Genomic DNA, 17,435 nt, shown 5'->3' with positions numbered 1-17,435 from the left:
TGCTGCAGTTTAGCATGGTACTCTATGGGGACTGGCTCACTGCTGGAGCCTCTGCTGGATGTCAGAGGAACTGCAGGTTTTGAGATCTCAGCGATGGTTTTTTATTTCTGTTTTTAAAATAAATTTTTTAATCAAAATAAAAAAATATAAAAAACAAAAGACAAGGCTTAAAAATTACATTTAAAGAGTTCAACAGGAAAAATATTTCAAACTTGACTGAATATATGTTTACATGGTTATGCGACAGATTTTCAGATTCATCATAAAACAAGCCAAAGATATAACTTTATGCAAAATTATACAAAAATAAAGGAAATCAGAGCAGGGAAAAGGTTTCACTTCTTTGATTAGTCTTTATTAGCAAGGAGCAGTTTACTATTTCGCCTCGCTTCCTCTATCAGTCCTCATGGATTTCATCTCCTCCTGGGTGGTCGACTGAGTTCCCGAAGAAGACGTCTTGTTGTCCTCGGCGTCCTGCCCACAGCGCAGTGCACAGGGCAGCGCACCCACCAGGGCCTTCCTGAACATGGAGCTGGAGAAGATGTAGATGATGGGATCCAGGGCCGAGTTCAGGAAGTTCAAACCCAGAGACACGATGCTGAGCTGGGTGAATCTGTAGAAGCTGGTGCAGTCCCACGGGCGGTACGAGCGGATGATCCACACTCCGATGGTTGTCACCGTGGTGGGCAGAAAGCATACCATGAATACTGTGACGATGGCGATGCACACTCGCATCGCCTTGCGCACTTTGTCGGGTTTGCCCATACATCGTTCCTTCAGGAAGCTGGAGATCCGGATGGAGCAGAACAGCAGCATGGCCATCGGGAAGATGAACTCCAGCACGGTGAGGATGCGATGCATGGCCACCAGGATGATGATGGCTCGCGACGCCTCTTTGTAAGACGTGAAGAAGAAGCACTGGGTTGTGTTGCCGCTGCCCTTGATGTGGTTGTAAGCCAGCATAGGAACCCGGGGCGTGATGACCAGCAGCCAGACAAACAGCGACACGAACACCGCCTGTCGCTTGGTCATGCGGTTGAAGCGGTGGTGAGGATGGACCACCTGGAAGAAAACAGCACTGATGATACTGGTTCTGAAACTTCCACTGAATACAATTATCTGGATAAACAAGTAGGAACTGTTGTTTCTGTTCTACATCATCTAGTTTGGGGTCTCCTCCAGTAGACACACAAAAAAATCAGATTTGGGATTAAATTACAAACTAGCTCAACATTTCTCTCGCCAGTTGGTAGACCCACACCTGAAGTTATTTTGGCACACCCTGCACCGTCACCTGATGGGTTTTTCCTGGGTTTTAGGGGCAGAAGAACATCAAAACATGTTCCTGTTTTCGGTATGTCGGGATAGTGCCAAAACTAAAGCAGCAGTATCTGTTTAAATCATCTTTTGAATCTTGAAAATGTTTGATGGTGAAATTAATTGTGCGCCTGGCACTGATTGGCCAATCATCATTGTTCCTGCATTTGTAAACAGGAAACCAGTTTCATGTCACAGTGTCAGGTGATGGATGGATGGATTCAAAGATCTCAGTCAGGTAAAGTTCCTAACTTCCTAAAACAGTTTCAGTCTTCCTTCCTTCAGCTTCATTTATAAATGACAATATAGAATATGATTACAGCTATTTACCAGCTGTTTACCCATGTTGGCTTAACTTTAGTTTTACCCAGTTATGTCATCAAGCTATTTACATCAAGCTATTACTACCAACTTTTCCCTGTTTGGAGCCCCATGAATGAAAACAACCTGTATCACTTTAACAGACCTGCAGCACACAAGTTTCCCGTGTTGGAGTGATTCAAAAATATTAGAAATGCAGTCAGAGGTTTGTTCTCTTTACCAGGAATGTGGCCCAACGAGGTGCAACAAAAAACTTTGTTAAGCATTTTTACAACTCCATCACCACGAGGACTCTCTCACCTTAAAGTAGCGATAAATTGCCACCACGGTCATGAGTGCGATGCTCGCCGAGCGGTTGGAAAACATCAGGAAGAGGTTGATCCGACACATGCCGTCTCCAAACACCCAGTGACTCCTGAGCAAGGCGTCGATCCTCAGAGGTAGACTCACTAGAGCGAGGAAGTCTGCGATAACCAGGTTGAAGAGGAAGAGGCTGTTGGGGTTCCACGCCTTCAGTTTGAAGCAGAAGATCCACAGAGCGACCAGGTTTCCCAGCAGCCCCAGAATGACGTCGATGATGAGGACGGGTGGCATGATCTTACCTTCCAGCCCAATACCGACAGGTGGGCAGCCACCATCGGCAGTGGGGGTGGTGAGGTTTGAGGCGGTGGTGAAGTTTGGCTCTGAGGTCATTTTGGTGACTCGGGCAGAAAGTCCTTGAAGTTTATTGAGGATTATTCTTAAGTTTGACTGTTAAAAATATCTGTGGGTTTGGTGGTTAAATCTGAGCGAGGGGGAAAGTCTGTGTGACCACACCTTGGAAAGTTTCCAAACTCTTGAAATTTGAAGCTTCCTCTTGTTCTTCCTTTTTTTCTGTTTTAAAACAGCAGAATTTAGATTTTTATCAAAGATGACATGAATCACTTCCACTCTTTCACAAGTCCTGGACATGCTGGGATCCAAAATATTAAACAAACAGAAGAAAGACCTAAAAAATGTTTAATTAAGTCAAAATACTTTCTTTTACAGTGAAATAACAAATGACAAAGTTCACAAGTTAGAGTCAAATGTCAATCAAATACATTCTCACGTCTGTGATATTCTTTTCAATATTCTTGATATTTATAATTGACTGATTTGTTTATTTTAGTGCAATTTCTTAAATTTGTAAACAATGTAACATATTATTAAAATAGCTGAGTCTGTTACTGTTACTGTCTTGGAGCAACTGTAACCTACACAGTTTCCTTAAGGATTAATAAAGTATTCTGATTATGATTTAACAAAGAAGTGTGCCATTACGGTGTTATTGTGCCATATAATATTCAATCAACATGAAGTTTTAATGGCCTGAAGTTCCCAGCTACAGGATTCAGTTATTAAATTACAATAAACACAGATAGCTCTATCATAGCATCACAGCTGTTCCAGGAAAAATAAACATTTTTAAAAATATGCATGGAAGGTTATTTATTTTTAGTTTATATGTGGCACTTTTAAGGAGTTTACACTGAGAATATATGTCAGCACACGCGGATTAAACAGGCCTGTGTATGTTTCCACATCTGATCCAGAGAATCAGAGGATGAATCCAGTACTCACCAGTCCCGACGCGAGACGTTCATTCATAAAGTGTCCGAGGAGGAATGATCTTTGTCGGGTATTTATGTCTCCCACGAGAGGATCTTCCTCGTCAGCCCGTTGCCCCACAGAGGCTGGTACAGAGTGTGAACGAAGTCAGAGTCAAAAACATTTCACAACACATTTCACAAACTGAGGGGCCGAGGAAAACTACTCAGCCAAGAGTGCTACCAGTAACATGACATACTTTAGCACCAGCATTTAACTGGTTATACAAATATTTAGATTTTACAGGGAATCCTTTCCAGGCGTCCAAGTTACTGAAAACTTTACAGCCTATTCTGCTTTTCACTGCTTTACTGCTCTTTATTATTCTCTGAGACTCCACCAGAGCTGCTTTCCATGATTCCGACCTCATGATGTTGTTATAAAGTTAGATATATATTAAAAAGCTTTGTTTATACGTGACCACGAGCACTTCCTTGACCCGTGAATCTGCGCTCATAAACAGTCCAGGTTTGTTAATAGTTTGCTTGGTTACCATGGAACCAGGTGACGAACAGACCTCTGTGGTTTTAGCTCGCGTGTTTCTGGGTTAGAGGTCATCACATTTACTGATATTCTCGCCGGCCAATGTCTTTGATGCGTCATTGCTGACGACCTGAGGGTGAAACTTGTTTCCTTCTGTGGGGACAAACACGATGAAGAATGAGGAAGTGTTGAAATCTCGGTGTTTCTGTTGAGCTGTGGGTTGGCCTGATCCACAGAGGTGTAGGGTTTCTAAGACTGTTTTCTCCTGCTTTACACTTCCTGTGACTCACACAGATGAGTGTTTGATTGTATAAATATCAGCTAAACTTTAGAATTGAACCCTGACAGCTCAGAACTGGAAATATTTCATATTACATTAAAGAACTAACTAAAAACTGCTCAGTTACTCACCAGCACCAGAGGTTAATAGTAATAATAAGATTCAGAGTTTAGCAGAAAATAAAAGACGACTCAGCTGCTGCTCAAACAGAAACTGATAATAAAGCTGTAAAATCATAAAGGAAAGATGGTGAAGCTCTAAAACACTCGTGTCTTTTTCTGTTGTCTCAATGAACTCACCTGTAAAGAGCAGCATTAAAAATGACTCCAAGCTTTCAGTCTCAGTGAAAACAAAGACGCTGGACGTTAAAGAGTTCATAACAAATCTGAAATTTAAGCACGTCATAATTAATTATTAATTCTTTATTTAACCAGGAAAGACCCACTGAGATTTAAAATCTTATTTACAAGGTGACCTGAACAAAACTAAATTTACAAATTATGAAACATCATTGATCACAAAAATCTAAATAAAAAGTTCAACAGTGTCACCAAATAATTCAACAAACAACACATTTGCATGCAGATCTTTGAGTGTTTAAAATATTAAGCATTTGTTTTAACAGACTCAGAGAAACAAGATCCTTGTAAAGCATCCTTATAAATTCATATCTGGAAGATCTGCTGCAGATCATTTATAAATGAGAATATCCTAATGGTTTAATGTTCCCACTGATAAGACTTCACTCTAAAGACAAATCTGAATTTACGGTTTCAGTTTTTTTTCCAACTTGTCATGGACCAGGGTCCCAGCGCTCTCAGTTCTCTGGTGTTTTTGTTGTTTCGTTCACTTTGTTAGTCTAAGGTTATTCTGTAGTACCTAGGTTGTTCTGTTTAGCTTTTCCTCCTTGTGTCTTTGCCCTCTGAGTGTCTGTTTGTGCTTATGTGAGTTCTTGTGCCTTGTTTCCCCTCCTTGTGTTTTACCTCGCCATGTTTATCTGTTTCCCAGCCCGTCATGTCTGCTCTCTCTCTCCCTCGCGTTCCTCGCTTCCTCTCGTCTGCCTCTCCTCCTGTCCGGCATCATGTTCCTCTGTTTCCTGTTTTATTGTGAAGGGCTCATGTTTCCATGTTCATCACGTTCATGAGACCAACGGTTTGATATGAGACTTGGAGGGAGGAGAGAGAATCACCAGTCAAGAGTTAGATACCAAATCAGTCTTCCAACCACGAAGAGCTGTGATAGATGGAAAAGTCAAAGAATTTAATTTAGTGTTGGAAACAACATGTATTTATTTTTTTGCATTGAAAAGTAATTTTGAACAGCACAAAGTTTGCTGAACAGTATTAAATGATTGTTGGAGCTGAGGTGTGGAATACATCACAGTGTCGTCGGCATAAAAATGGAAATTAGTGTTCGATACTCCTTGATCAACATTATAATATCAGGTGAATAATAATGGCCCCAGGACTGAACCCTGGGAATCACATCAAGGAAGCAAGATCAAAAAATGATCAGACCTCAAAAAGATGTAGATAATGGGCAGTTACAATGTAATAATCATTTAGGGCTTGGTTTTAAAAAAAATTATATATTTGTAGCAATGACACAGTGTGTTACATACATAATGTCCATCCATCCATCTTCTTCTGCTTATCCGAGGCCGGGTCGCGGGGGCAGCAGCCTAAGCAGAGAGGCCCAGACCTGGAGTGGGCACTCCACCCTTTTCCGGCTGAGAACCATGGCCTCAGATTTGGAGGTGCTGATCCTCATTTCCGCCGCTTCACACTCGGCTGCGAACCATTCCAGTGCCAGCTGGAGGCCTTCACCCGATGAAGCCAACAGAACCACATCATCCGCGCAAAGCAGAGATGAGATTCTGAGACCACCCAAGTGAAAGCCCTCCGCCAGTTGGCTGCGCCTAGAAATCCTGTCCATAAAACTTATGAACAGAATCAGTGACAAAGGGCAGCCCTGGCTTCAATGCTAAGTTGTTTGTCAGTGATAAATGTGTTGAGTCATGGATTATACCCAAATATGAAAAAAGTCCATCTTGGGCAACAAACTACATACATTTAAAAGGAGAAGTCCAGTCTTTGCTCTAAAGTCATGATGTGAGTATCAGGCTCAGCAGAGTCGTGTTCATCAGCTGGGAATGGGACAGTAAGCACGCCTGACACTTTGGTTTGATGTAAGCAGCTCGCACTGCTGATATTACAGCTGAAGGAAGCTAACGAGTACTGGGCCTAGATTTCAGCTGCAGTGGTGTAAAGAGTTCAAACTTTGTGATGATGTATGAACCAGGAGACCATCCCAACCAGTCTCCAAATGTGAGCCTGAACTGAACTTCCTGCCCCTGCTTACAGGTGATCTTCACCCACAGAGTCTACATTTCAACACATTTAATCTCCTGTTTAATGCTCTCATCCTGCAGCTGAAGGAAACTTTAAAGTTTGGTGTGTGCGTGCGTGTGTGTGTGTGTGCGTGCGTGCATGTGTGTGTGTGTGCGTGTGTGTGTGTGTGTGTGTGTGTGTGTGTGTGTGTGTGTGTGTGTGAGGGACGGGTATCAGCACGGATTAGTGAGTAAAGGTAAGCGTGTCTCTCCCTGTCTAGGCGGATTTCCATTCCTCTCCTCTCTGTGCGGTCACACACACCGTCCCGGTTTGAACCGCCGCTGCCGCCTCTTCTCATCTCATCGTCTCCTCCTCTCGGCCGCCCGTCTCGCTCCTGTTTTTTTTCTTTGTGTGTGCGTTTGTGTGAGAGCTCTTTATTTGTTTGTCTGAGGCCATCGTGCGATGCCATTCCTCCCCCAGGACGCTGAGCGATTCGATGGGCTGTCTCTACTCTACTGGTAAGCTAATTCCTCTGCTCCTCCTCCTCCTCCATCCTCTCTCTCTCTTTGTTTTAATGGAGAAACTTGTCTCCTGTACATGCTTCAGTGCTTTTGTTTTTCTGCCTCGCTCTCTGCTCATGTGGGTCGCAGACTTCAGAGGTGAAGCAGGTTTACAGGCTGTTTGGGGCCAGATGCCGCGGAGTTTAAGTCCACATGCTTGTACGCAGTTCTGGGTCAGAGACGCTTTAAAGGACAGTGCAGCGCTCGCTGCTCCGCGCGGATTTCCATTCTTATTCTATTGTTTTGCCTTCCACCAGATTTTAGTGGCACATACTTTTTTTACTCCAGTGCTCTGATTTACTCATGTTGCACCTGAAGGTCACACATTTCAGATAAAACAGTGCTGCTGTTGTCGGGTGAAAGAGCAGAATGAACTCTTAGCTTATGAGAACCAAAGTTTGGCTGCAAGTACAGATGATTTAATCCAGTAATTTAATTTAAATTTTTTTATTCCTGTGAATTTTCTCTGTTGTTGTTACTCGTCTTTGCATCACTTTGCATGCATGAAAGCTTTCGATAGGCCAAGTTAGAACTGCACAGTTTAACCAAACGTGCACAGCCGAGATGCTCAAACCAGAGAATTTATTGTAAAATGAACAAACTAATAGCTGCACGGACTCTGAGATTATGGGCTGCTACTATAAAATAGTCTATCTCTGACCACCATCTCTCAGGTCACAGACCTACAACTTAACACGCCATCAGCCGTCCAAAAAGACAGCTGCTTGATTGTAGGAAAACAATCATATCATCTGTAGTTGTGGAAGGATAATTTAAATTAAAGGCATTAAAAGTTGACATAGGGTCAGGAATTAGTCCGGACCTCCTGCCGGTTTACCTCCGCAGTGGGGTGAAGAGAGGTACAGGGATCAGCACACTCACGTGCCTCAGGATCAGTCCTTATGTAATGTTTTTCTACTCTAACTGATCCTTACTACTTCTCTCACGCACATTTGAATCGATGTTTTGTCTAAAACATGCAGGCACACATTCAGAGTCACAGTGCGATGAGTCCATCAGGGTTCAGTGTCTGGCCCAAGGGCACTTTGGCATGCTGACTGGAGCATTGAGGGATCAAACCACCAAACCCTGAGTGACCCTGATGAAAAGGCATCCAGTGACAGTCGTTCCATGGTTTCACCTCCAGAACGCTTTGGTTTTGCCTCCTCTGCATGAATGTTATGAACCTCCGTTATTTTAGCTGGAACTGAAGTAAACAACAACCACGTTCTGAGTTTAGAAAGAGATAAAAATCCACGGCTGCAAAGGGACCTGCTGCTGATGGACAGACGAGCCAGGTTAGGCGTAAACACATGCGTGGATATCACCTAGATATCAACATCAGATTGACTGATGGTTTATTGCAGGAATGTACTCAACAGCAACACGTTGCAGTGGTAGTTTCTGTGTCATCTCATCAGTCTATCAGGGGGTTGTGGAGGAGTTTTGCTCCACTCTTCTTTGCGGCGTTGCTTCGTTTCATTCAGGTTTGCAGCATTCATTCATGCACAGCTCTCTGAGCTCTGCAGCAGCTCCATTCTTTTCTTTTTCAGTTGTTCTGTTGGAGATCTGCTGCGGTCCTGTTGATGACCCAGTTTGGTCCAAGTTTCAGCTGTGGGACAGATGGCCTCACACTGGCTCTAGATTACTTTGGTATACAGAGAAGTTTACGGTGCACTCAGATCATCATCCCTCCACCACCGTGCTCATGGTCGTATGAGGTTTGGTTTCATCCAAGCATGCTGCTGTGCATTAAGGATAAACAACTCCACTCTGGTCTTGTTCACTGCAGAAGTCTTTGCTTTGTTCAGACACAGCTTTACAGATGTAAAGAACTTCAGCTGCAGTTCTTTGGAAACCTTCTGCTTCAGTCATCTGAGCATCTTTAACCTCCTAGGACCTGGCGTCCACATATGTGGACATCACATTTTGGGTTGTCTAGACCAAAATACTAAATTTTGCTCTACAAGGACCTACGAGGACATTACACTGCCTCTGTTTTATCAAAATTTAAAACAAATATCCTCATATGTGGCTCTCATTTTTCTTAGAAACAAAAATTGGTTTAAAAAAAAAATTGGTGATTCTTTGTTTTTACATTCATCAGGTCCCAATATGCCCAAATATCAAAGAGAAATTAAAAATGCTGCCATGGAAGAGTTCAGGTCTTAGGAGGTTAAGCAGCTCTAATGTAGACTCACCATTATTATACACGCCATGTTAGGACCAGTGTTAGGGCTACAGAACTGCATTAACTCTCCATGGCACAGATTCAACAAGGTGCTGGAAACATATTGAAGTGTTGAATGTTGGAGAAATCAAAACAGGAGTGTTTTATGAGTGTTATGAAGTATTCAGCTCAACTGTATTAAACAGCATGACTCCTGGCAATCAAACAAACACACTCCATGATAAGCATCCCTTACTTCTTTTTATGTACTGGCTATGAATGAGACATGAAAGTGAAACGTGAGCCAGCAGTTCGGGTTTCCTGCACAGCTTCCTGTGTCTGGTAATAATCTGTCAGCGTGTGGATCCATCCCCATCACTCAAGCTGGGGAAAACATCTGCTGCGCTTCACCGCAGGGAGTCTCCTCTTTGTGTTCCCCCTCTCGTGCTTTTATTTGACACTTAAACATACAGAGAAAGACGGCAAACAGACAGGAGCAGATTAAATATGCAAACACCAAACAGTAATCCTCACGCGCTGCAGCTCTCTGCACATTTGCATAGCTCACGGATCAGCGTGCATTTTCATCAGTTTAGACTGAAGAAAATAAGTTATCTGTTCATTTGGCTGCACAGATATTTAACACAACACTGGAAGCAAACATTCAAACCTGAACTCACTTCCTTCTCTTCCTTCATTTTCATGTGATCCTCTCTTTGCTGAAACATTTGAATGAAATTAAATCCTGGCTTTCACAGCTCTTGGGGGAGGTGGGGTGACGCTCAAGCAGCAACTTCAACGGCTGAAAAATGAAGTGAGTGGCATGAGACAGAAACTGCAGTTCTTTTAATGTCCACATAAAGGATGTTCAGCTTTAAATGTCCAGCTTAACAGCAGAAGTTACGTCTGAACTTAAACCTTATTGTCCAGCTGAGTTTATTTCCCCAAACTTTAGAGGAGACTTCACTAAGTGGAATTAGTATGTGTGATGAAATCATACAGTGCAAGGATGCAGCTAATCAAGAAGAAGACAAATAAGAATTCGGCTGTTTTTACCTTTCAGTTCTCAGTCCTCATTGGTTTTTGGATTAAAAGAAGCATTTTGCTAATGTGACATCTCAGATACAAGTTGGTGTTGGTTGCTGCAGAGAGGTGCATGGTGCTGCTTTGGTCTCTAGCAGAATCAGCATCACCTGTTGTTCACGTGGAAGAATGATTCACCAAGTGCTAGTGACACTGTGAAAATGCTGACTGGAGACCTTTCACCTTCAAAGTAAAAGTTCCACCTTTGCTGGTTTGCACTGCATGTTTTAAAGCTACACTTTTGCTCAGAGTGTAAATGTTAATATTTTGCAGAAAGGTCTGCATCTTTCATTAAAAACTTCAGCTGATCGCAGCCGTCTGCCTGTGATCAAAGCAGTTGCAAGGAGGTTTTTGGTGCAGCAACCTCTTTGCAACCGATCTCACCCAGCAAGCCTCCTGAAACCATCCACAACCACTGCGGGAACACACGTTTTTCCCAAGTGACCGGAGGTTCCAGGGGTGTAGTCTACTCCTCTGTAGGCCTTAACAGGTGGACAAAGAGCTGATGATGACTGTGAAGGAAGAGCTAGAAGACTTTAACCTACTGTCAGGTAAAACACTCAGTCATCTGTGTCTGTGGACAAAGACCCTGAGGTGGGCTCAGTTAATGTTAAAACTTTGTCAGATGTTGGAACATCTGAAATATGTGCCTCACTTTAGAAGTGAGGGTAAAAGACGTTTTCAGGTGGAGAATATGTGACCAGGCTTCTCTTTAGATATAATTTTATTGTACATGGAATCGATCGCTTTAAACCAGCAACATTAAACTGGTGAATGTTCCATTATTTCATTAATGACCAGTTACTAAAAATAGAAAAAAGTCAGTTAAAACTGTGACACATGGATCTGTTTAATATCTACATAACAGCACAAAACCTCAGGGACATCTCTTTCAGTTTCATTGATGCAGCCAGTAAACTATACTGCAGATTTAAGTGGAAGGTTTGTTTCTTCTGCAGGTAAAGCTACAGATGAGGTGCGTAGGTGTAGGTGATGGTGGTCTGGAGGCTCTGCAGCAGTGTTAGCGTGTCCTCGCTGGCGCCCGGCCTCTGTGGGATGTTAATCATTTGCGACAGGTCGTGCAGATTATCAGGTATTAAGTGATCAGTTTAATTGCTCCCTTGTGTCCCAGCAGTTGGCTTCGCTGCACATTGTCAGCTGCTGTCGTCTGTTTGTGGGCCTGGGGGAGCTGCTGCTGTCAGGTTACCGATGTGGAAAGGTACGTTTGTTTTACGTGTAGTAGACAAACTCACGATAATGACTCTTCATCGCTGAGCCGGGTGCAGGCGGAAGCCAAAGGTTATGCAGAGTGATCAGATCTGGCAGCGTCTTGCTGTACTGATCCAGGCTTACAGTGAATGCATCAAATACCCAAGTGAGTCTGAGCATTTAGATCTGATTTCATGCGTGCACTGATGTGTTTGACAGGAGAGATTCTCATTGGCCAAAAGAAAAATCCAACTATAAATTAACTATAATGGAAATCTATAAACCCTTTTTAATTTTTCATATTTATTTCCTATCTTATTCATAGCCTTTTCCTTTTTTGTTTTCTTTAGGTCACGAGCAGTTGTCCAAGCATTTCACTACATATCGTACTGTGTATGACTGTGTACGTGACAAATAAAATTTGAATTTGAATTTGAATTTGAATGGAATAAAACGAGACTCCACACCATCTTTAGGACACAGAATTTCACTGTGCACCAAAACTGGAGCTGTTAGCCATAAAGCAGCCATATGATTGGACATTTTAACATTGAGTGGCCTTTTTTTTTTTTTTTTCCTTTTTTGCCTGTCCCATTTGGCTCTTTTGCATCAGAATTATTGTCTAAAGGCAAAGGAAGATGCCCAACGGATTTACTTTACCAAATGGACCATCCCAGCCTTGCCGTAATGGTCCATTTGATTCACCTTTTATTGTTTATTTTATTTTATTTTTACTTGTTAAATACGGGACCGACTGGGGAAAAGAAAGAGGGAAACAAAAACAGGGGGGAAGAGGGACGGGGATAAAGGGCAAAAAACAAAAAAAACAACAAAATAAGCAGACAAAAAAATCCATCTATCAATCACCTGGATCACCTGTTGAGAAAGAAAAAAGAGAAAACAAACAGAAGAAAGAAAAAAAAGAGCAACATAATAAACAACATCACGATAATCTATGTGAATATAACTGTCATGGTCCCGGGCCATGTTGGCCCAGTATTCTTAGTTTTTTTGTATGTTTGTATTTTGTTCCCTGAGTGCTTTCCCTTTATGACTCTCACCCCCTGTGTGCCCCTCTGTGTATTCATGAGCCCTCGTCCCCTTTCGTGTTTATTCCGTGTCTCCCCTGCCCGTTATGTTGGTGTTCTACTCGTGCTCGCTCTCCTCCTGTCTGAACCTCTGTACTTCCTGTTTTGCCTCGCCCGTCTCCCCGCCAGTGTTGTGTTCACTCCTGCCATGTCTCGTGATTATTATCAGTGTCACCTGTGTTCCCCATGTGCTCCCACTCCGCTCGTTAACCCTTGGTGTATTTATGTCTGCGTCTCCCTCAGTGCTGTGTCGCGTTCTCCCTCATGTTGTGTGGATCTTCCTGTGTCTACCTGCGAGTGTTAGTTTACTTTTCCCAGTTTAGTTTTGTATTTCCTGTGTTCTGCCGTGCCAGCATTAAAGCTGTGTTTCTCGAGTTCATCCCCGTGTCTGTGAGTTTTGCATTTGGGTCCTCCTCCTGCTTGCCACACAGCGATCCATGACAATAACAGTAAATACTAAATATTAAACATTATTGTGCAGCACGTAAGATCAACAGCGCAGTGTGCTTTGAGGTAGGAGCCAAAAAGGGTGTAGTTTGTGGGTGTGATCACCCCGTCCTCCAGGGCATGAAGCAGGTATGGAGGAGATCAAGACTCCAGACATCCAGAGGCCCCCAGAACACAAGAGACCAAGGAAGACCAACAGAGGGGCAGCCGCGCCACTGTCCCAGAAAGAGCTGAGGAGAGTCCCAGATGAGGGCTCACTCAGCAGCCGCGGAGCAGAAGCCAGGGGGGGTTGCAGTGACGTGCCTGTGAGCTCCGCCAGCAGCCAGCTGTGCCTGAGTGACCGAGACCCAGGCCGAGAGGCCGGGGGCACCCCACCCCCTGAAGTGGCCCAAGCGAGCCCCAGGCTCCAGGCCCCGACAAGCAGCCACCAAGGAGTGAGCCGGTGTGTACCTGGACGCCCATCCCCGGACACAAAGAACCACCAACGCACCGATGTCTGAGGGAATCCGCCACCAGCAGGGGAAGTGGTGGTGGGTGGAGATAGGCCTCCAAACCTTGGAGGGCCTGAGATGTCCCCAGAGAGGTGGCGCCTGACACCCAACCTGACATATAGACACAGACATACAGGCACACACAGATACAAACATCCATTCCCACCCTCATGCTCTCATATGTACTTACTCCACACTCAACCAACGTGGAGACAGACATAAAGAGACGCTGTACACACAATCACACTCCCCAAGCGTACTCTACAAACCGGGTCTAGGTACCCTTGCCCCTGGAGGGGGAAACTGCACCCAGACCCAGGTGGTGTTACCCTTTTCCCTGTGGTGGGGAGAAACAGACCGCCCCGACTCCGCAGCAGCAGGGAGGCCCCACACTCCAGACCCCAGTCGGACGGCCAACTCCTCCTAGCCCCCCCGCTCCAGCAGGTCGCAGAGAATGGGTGTGTGAAGACTCCAAACCTCCCTCCACCCGCTCATTGTAGTGTTGATGCATGTGTGTTCTAAGGTGCATTTAAAACCCAGGAGGGCATGGAGCTACCTGCCAAGGAGCAGCAGGTAAGCGCATAGTCCCTCCTGCTAGCCCTCAATGTCTACGTGTATTTAACATTGAGAGGTGGGCAACGACGCCAGGGGTGGGGTGTACACCCTGATGGTCTTTTGGAGTCCGTGTATCGTGCCCACCCCCAAGATCCTATATGTACAGTGGGGCAAAAAAGTATTTAGTCAGCCAACAATTGTGCAAGTTCCCCCACCTAAAATGATGACAGAGGTCAGTAATTTCCACCAGAGGTACACTTCAACTGTGAGAGACAGAATGTGAAAAAAAAAATCCATGAATCCACATGGTAGGATTTGTAAAGAATTTATTCGTAAATCAGGGTGGAAAATAAGTATTTGGTCAATAACAAAAATACAACTCAATACTTTGTAACATAACCTTTGTTGGCAATAACAGAGGTCAAACGTTTACTATAGGTCTTTACCAGGTTTGCACACACAGTAGCTGCTATTTTGGCCCATTCCTCCATGCAGATCTTCTCGAGAGCAGTGATGTTTTGGGGCTGTCGCCGAGCAACACGGACTTTCAACTCCCGCCACAGATTTTCTATGGGGTTGAGGTCTGGAGACTGGCTAGGCCACTCCAGGACTTTCAAATGCTTCTTATGGAGCCACTCCTTTGTTGCCCGGGCGGTGTGTTTTGGATCATTGTCATGTTGGAAGACCCAGCCTCGTTCCATCTTCAAAGTTCTCACTGATGGAAGGAGGTTTTGGCTCAAAATCTCACGATACATGGCCCCATTCATTCTGTCCTTAACACGGATCAGTCGTCCTGTCCCCTTGGCAGAAAAACAGCCCCATAGCATGATGTTTCCACCCCCATGCTTCACAGTAGGTATGGTGTTCTTGGGATGCAACTCAGTATTCTTCTTCCTCCAAACACGACGAGTTGAGTTTATACCAAAAAGTTCTACTTTGGTTTCATCTGACCACATGACATTCTCCCAATCCTCTGCTGTATCATCCATGTGCTCTCTGGCAAACTTCAGACGGGCCTGGACATGCACTGGCTTCAGCAGCGGAACACGTCTGGCACTGCGGGATTTGATTCCCTGCCGTTGTAGTGTGTTACTGATGGTGACCTTTGTTACTTTGGTCCCAGCTCTCTGCAGGTCATTCACCAGGTCCCCCCGTGTGGTTCTGGGATCTTTGCTCACTGTTCTCATGATCATTTTGACCCCACGGGATGAGATCTTGCGTGGAGCCCCAGATCGAGGGAGATTATCAGTGGTCTTGTATGTCTTCCATTTTCTGATGATTGCTCCCACAGTTGATTTTTTCACACCAAGCTGCTTGCCTATTGTAGATTCACTCTTCCCAGTCTGGTGCAGGTCTACAATACTTTTCCTGGTGTCCTTCGAAAGCTCTTTGGTCTTGGCCATGGCGGAGTTTGGAGTCTGACTGTTTGAGGCTGTGGACAGGTGTCTTTTATACAGATGATGAGTTCAAACAGGTGCCATTCATACAGGTAACGAGTGGGGGACAGAAAAGCTTCTTACAGAAGACGTTACAGGTCTGTGAGAGCCAGAGATTTTCCTTGTTTGAGGTGACCAAATACTTATTTTCCACCCTGATTTACCAATAAATTCTTTACAGATCCTACCATGTGGATTCATGGATTTTTTTTTTCACATTCTGTCTCTCACAGTTGAAGTGTACCTCTGGTGCAAATTACTGACCTCTGTCATCATTTTAAGTGGGGGAACTTGCACAATCGGTGGCTGACTAAATACTTTTTTGCCCCACTGTATGTGTAATGAGAGTGTGAGTAATGTGAATGTCTAAGTTGTGGGATAAAATTGAGGCAGAGGCAGCCAGAAGGGGACGGGGGTAGCCTCCCCTGCACCCTGGTGACACACCTTTACCCCAAGGTCCTGCATGTGTGGGTGATTGTGGTGGAGCAGGAAGAGGGAGGCAGCTGGAGATGGGGAGGGAAGGAAGGGAGGGGCAAGTGACCCCTCCCTGGGGCCAGCTCCCCCGCTGACCCCAGTAGGCACCCCATACTCTGCAACCCACCAGGGAAAGGGGGGCCCAGGCCCATCTGGACCGGGGCCCAGTGCAGCCTCACCGCCTGGCCCCACAGAGCCCAGGACAGCCCACCCGCCCACAACCCCGGCAACACACCAACCGGGACCCAAGCCCCCAAGGCCCAGCCAGGGCCCCAGCCCAGAGATGGAGCACCCCCAGAAGCCCCCAAGGCCCAGCCAGGGCCCCAGCCCAGAGATGGAGCACCCCCAGAACCCCACGCCCATCCTGGACCCACCCAGGGGCACCCAGGTTACCAGGTCAGTACACGGAGCCACGAGGAAACCGTCACCGATGAGCCAACAGAGCCCTTAATAGGCCATGACCGCAACCCCGGGTTGAGCCCTCCAAGGAAGATGCTCCTGGGGAACCCCGATGCCCTAAGCCTGTCCCTACCCCCACACCAATCACAACAGCAAAGGTGGGACCAAACTATGCCCCCCCACCCCCACTAGGTGATGGAGCTGATCAAAGGAGCCCAGAGCAATTGATCTGAAGTGGTGGCAGAGGCTGTATCAAGACTAATGTAATCTAATAGATAATTTCTATATTGGTTAGAATTAAGATTATTTTTATTTTTCCAGTTCATGAGGACTGTTTTCTTGGCTACGCATAGGGCAGTGAAAACCATATGGGCTATATTCTTTTCTGTAGTGACATTATCTAAGCTGCCCAACAAACACACTAAGAGGGAAGTTGGAATGTGACATTTCAGACACTTCGATAAGTCTTCACATATCTCGCGCCAAAACTTATGAACTGGTGGACAGAACCAAAGAGCGTGGATATAATTGTCCGGTGAATTGGTTTGGCAGTGTGAGCAGTTGTTGGTAGACGTAAAGCCCATCTTGAACATCCGATGACCTGTATAGTGCACTCTATGTAGTATTTTGTGTTGAATTAATTGAAGACTGGGATTTCTAATTAGATGAAAGGTTTTTAAGCAAATCTGAGACCAGAAGTTTAGGTCTAAGTTAACTGATAAATCCGCTTCCCATGTTGCAATAGGAAGTGATATTGATTCATCCGTTTTAGAAAGCATTCTGTATATTTTGGATAGTAATCTGGGGGTTTTAAGAGTAAGAAATTGAACCACACTTGGTGGTGTTTGTAGTTCAACTTGACCCGGTTTAAATTTCTTTTTTACTATGGATTTAATTTGTTGATATTCTAAAAATCTTTTCTTGTTGATCCCATATTGTGTAACTAGTCCGTCAAATGAAATAAATTCTGTTCCTTCTAATATTTGTTCTAAGTATTTGATTCCTTTACCACTCCAATCTGAAAAGTTTATCATATTATTGTTTTGTAATATGTCAGGGTTGTTCCAGATAGGTGTACGTTTGCATGGGATTAATGAAGACTCCGTCAATTTTAGAAACTCCCACCATGCTGTCAGAGAAGAGCTGATGTTGATGCTTTTAAA

General features: G+C 44.6%; 2 protein-coding genes across 2 annotated transcripts in view; one reads left to right on the top strand and one right to left on the bottom strand.

The window, feature by feature from the left end:
• Nucleotides 1-167: 167 nt before the first annotated feature.
• Nucleotides 168-5,769, bottom strand: LOC146569233 (hydroxycarboxylic acid receptor 2-like). Its single transcript, XM_085285625.1, has 5 exons — nucleotides 5,652-5,769; nucleotides 5,014-5,195; nucleotides 3,241-3,353; nucleotides 1,939-2,511; nucleotides 168-1,062 (listed from the first exon to the last, which is right to left on the bottom strand). The coding sequence occupies exons 4-5, from the start codon at nucleotides 2,329-2,331 to the stop codon at nucleotides 376-378; spliced, it is 1,080 nt and encodes a 359-aa protein (XP_085141751.1). The 5' UTR covers nucleotides 2,332-2,511; nucleotides 3,241-3,353; nucleotides 5,014-5,195; nucleotides 5,652-5,769; the 3' UTR covers nucleotides 168-375.
• An 852-nt stretch (nucleotides 5,770-6,621) lies between these two features.
• stxbp4 (syntaxin binding protein 4) overlaps nucleotides 6,622-17,435 on the top strand; it is a 49,148-nt gene continuing 38,334 nt past the window's right edge. The window contains exon 1 of the mRNA XM_085285624.1: nucleotides 6,622-6,878. Within this exon, the coding sequence (XP_085141750.1) occupies nucleotides 6,823-6,878 (56 nt within the window). The 5' untranslated portion in view covers nucleotides 6,622-6,822. The remainder of the gene's footprint in view (nucleotides 6,879-17,435) is intronic.

This window comes from Mchenga conophoros, linkage group LG8 (assembly GCF_057382185.1).
Source record: "Mchenga conophoros isolate Kocher_MC1m ecotype Shallow Benthic linkage group LG8, M_conophoros_male_GT1.1, whole genome shotgun sequence".
Lineage (NCBI taxonomy): Eukaryota > Metazoa > Chordata > Actinopteri > Cichliformes > Cichlidae > Mchenga > Mchenga conophoros.
This window is presented reverse-complemented; position numbering and strand designations above follow the sequence as displayed.

Bases quoted from the DNA above. Each gene is read 5' to 3' on its own strand.
- LOC146569233 (XM_085285625.1), bottom strand. From the start codon at position 2,331: ATGACCTCAGAGCCAAACTTCACCACCGCCTCAAACCTCACCACCCCC. The intron at 1,063-1,938 runs GTGAGAGAGTCC...GTTTTCTTCCAG, and splicing joins CAATTTATCGCTACTTTAAG to GTGGTCCATCCTCACCACCG.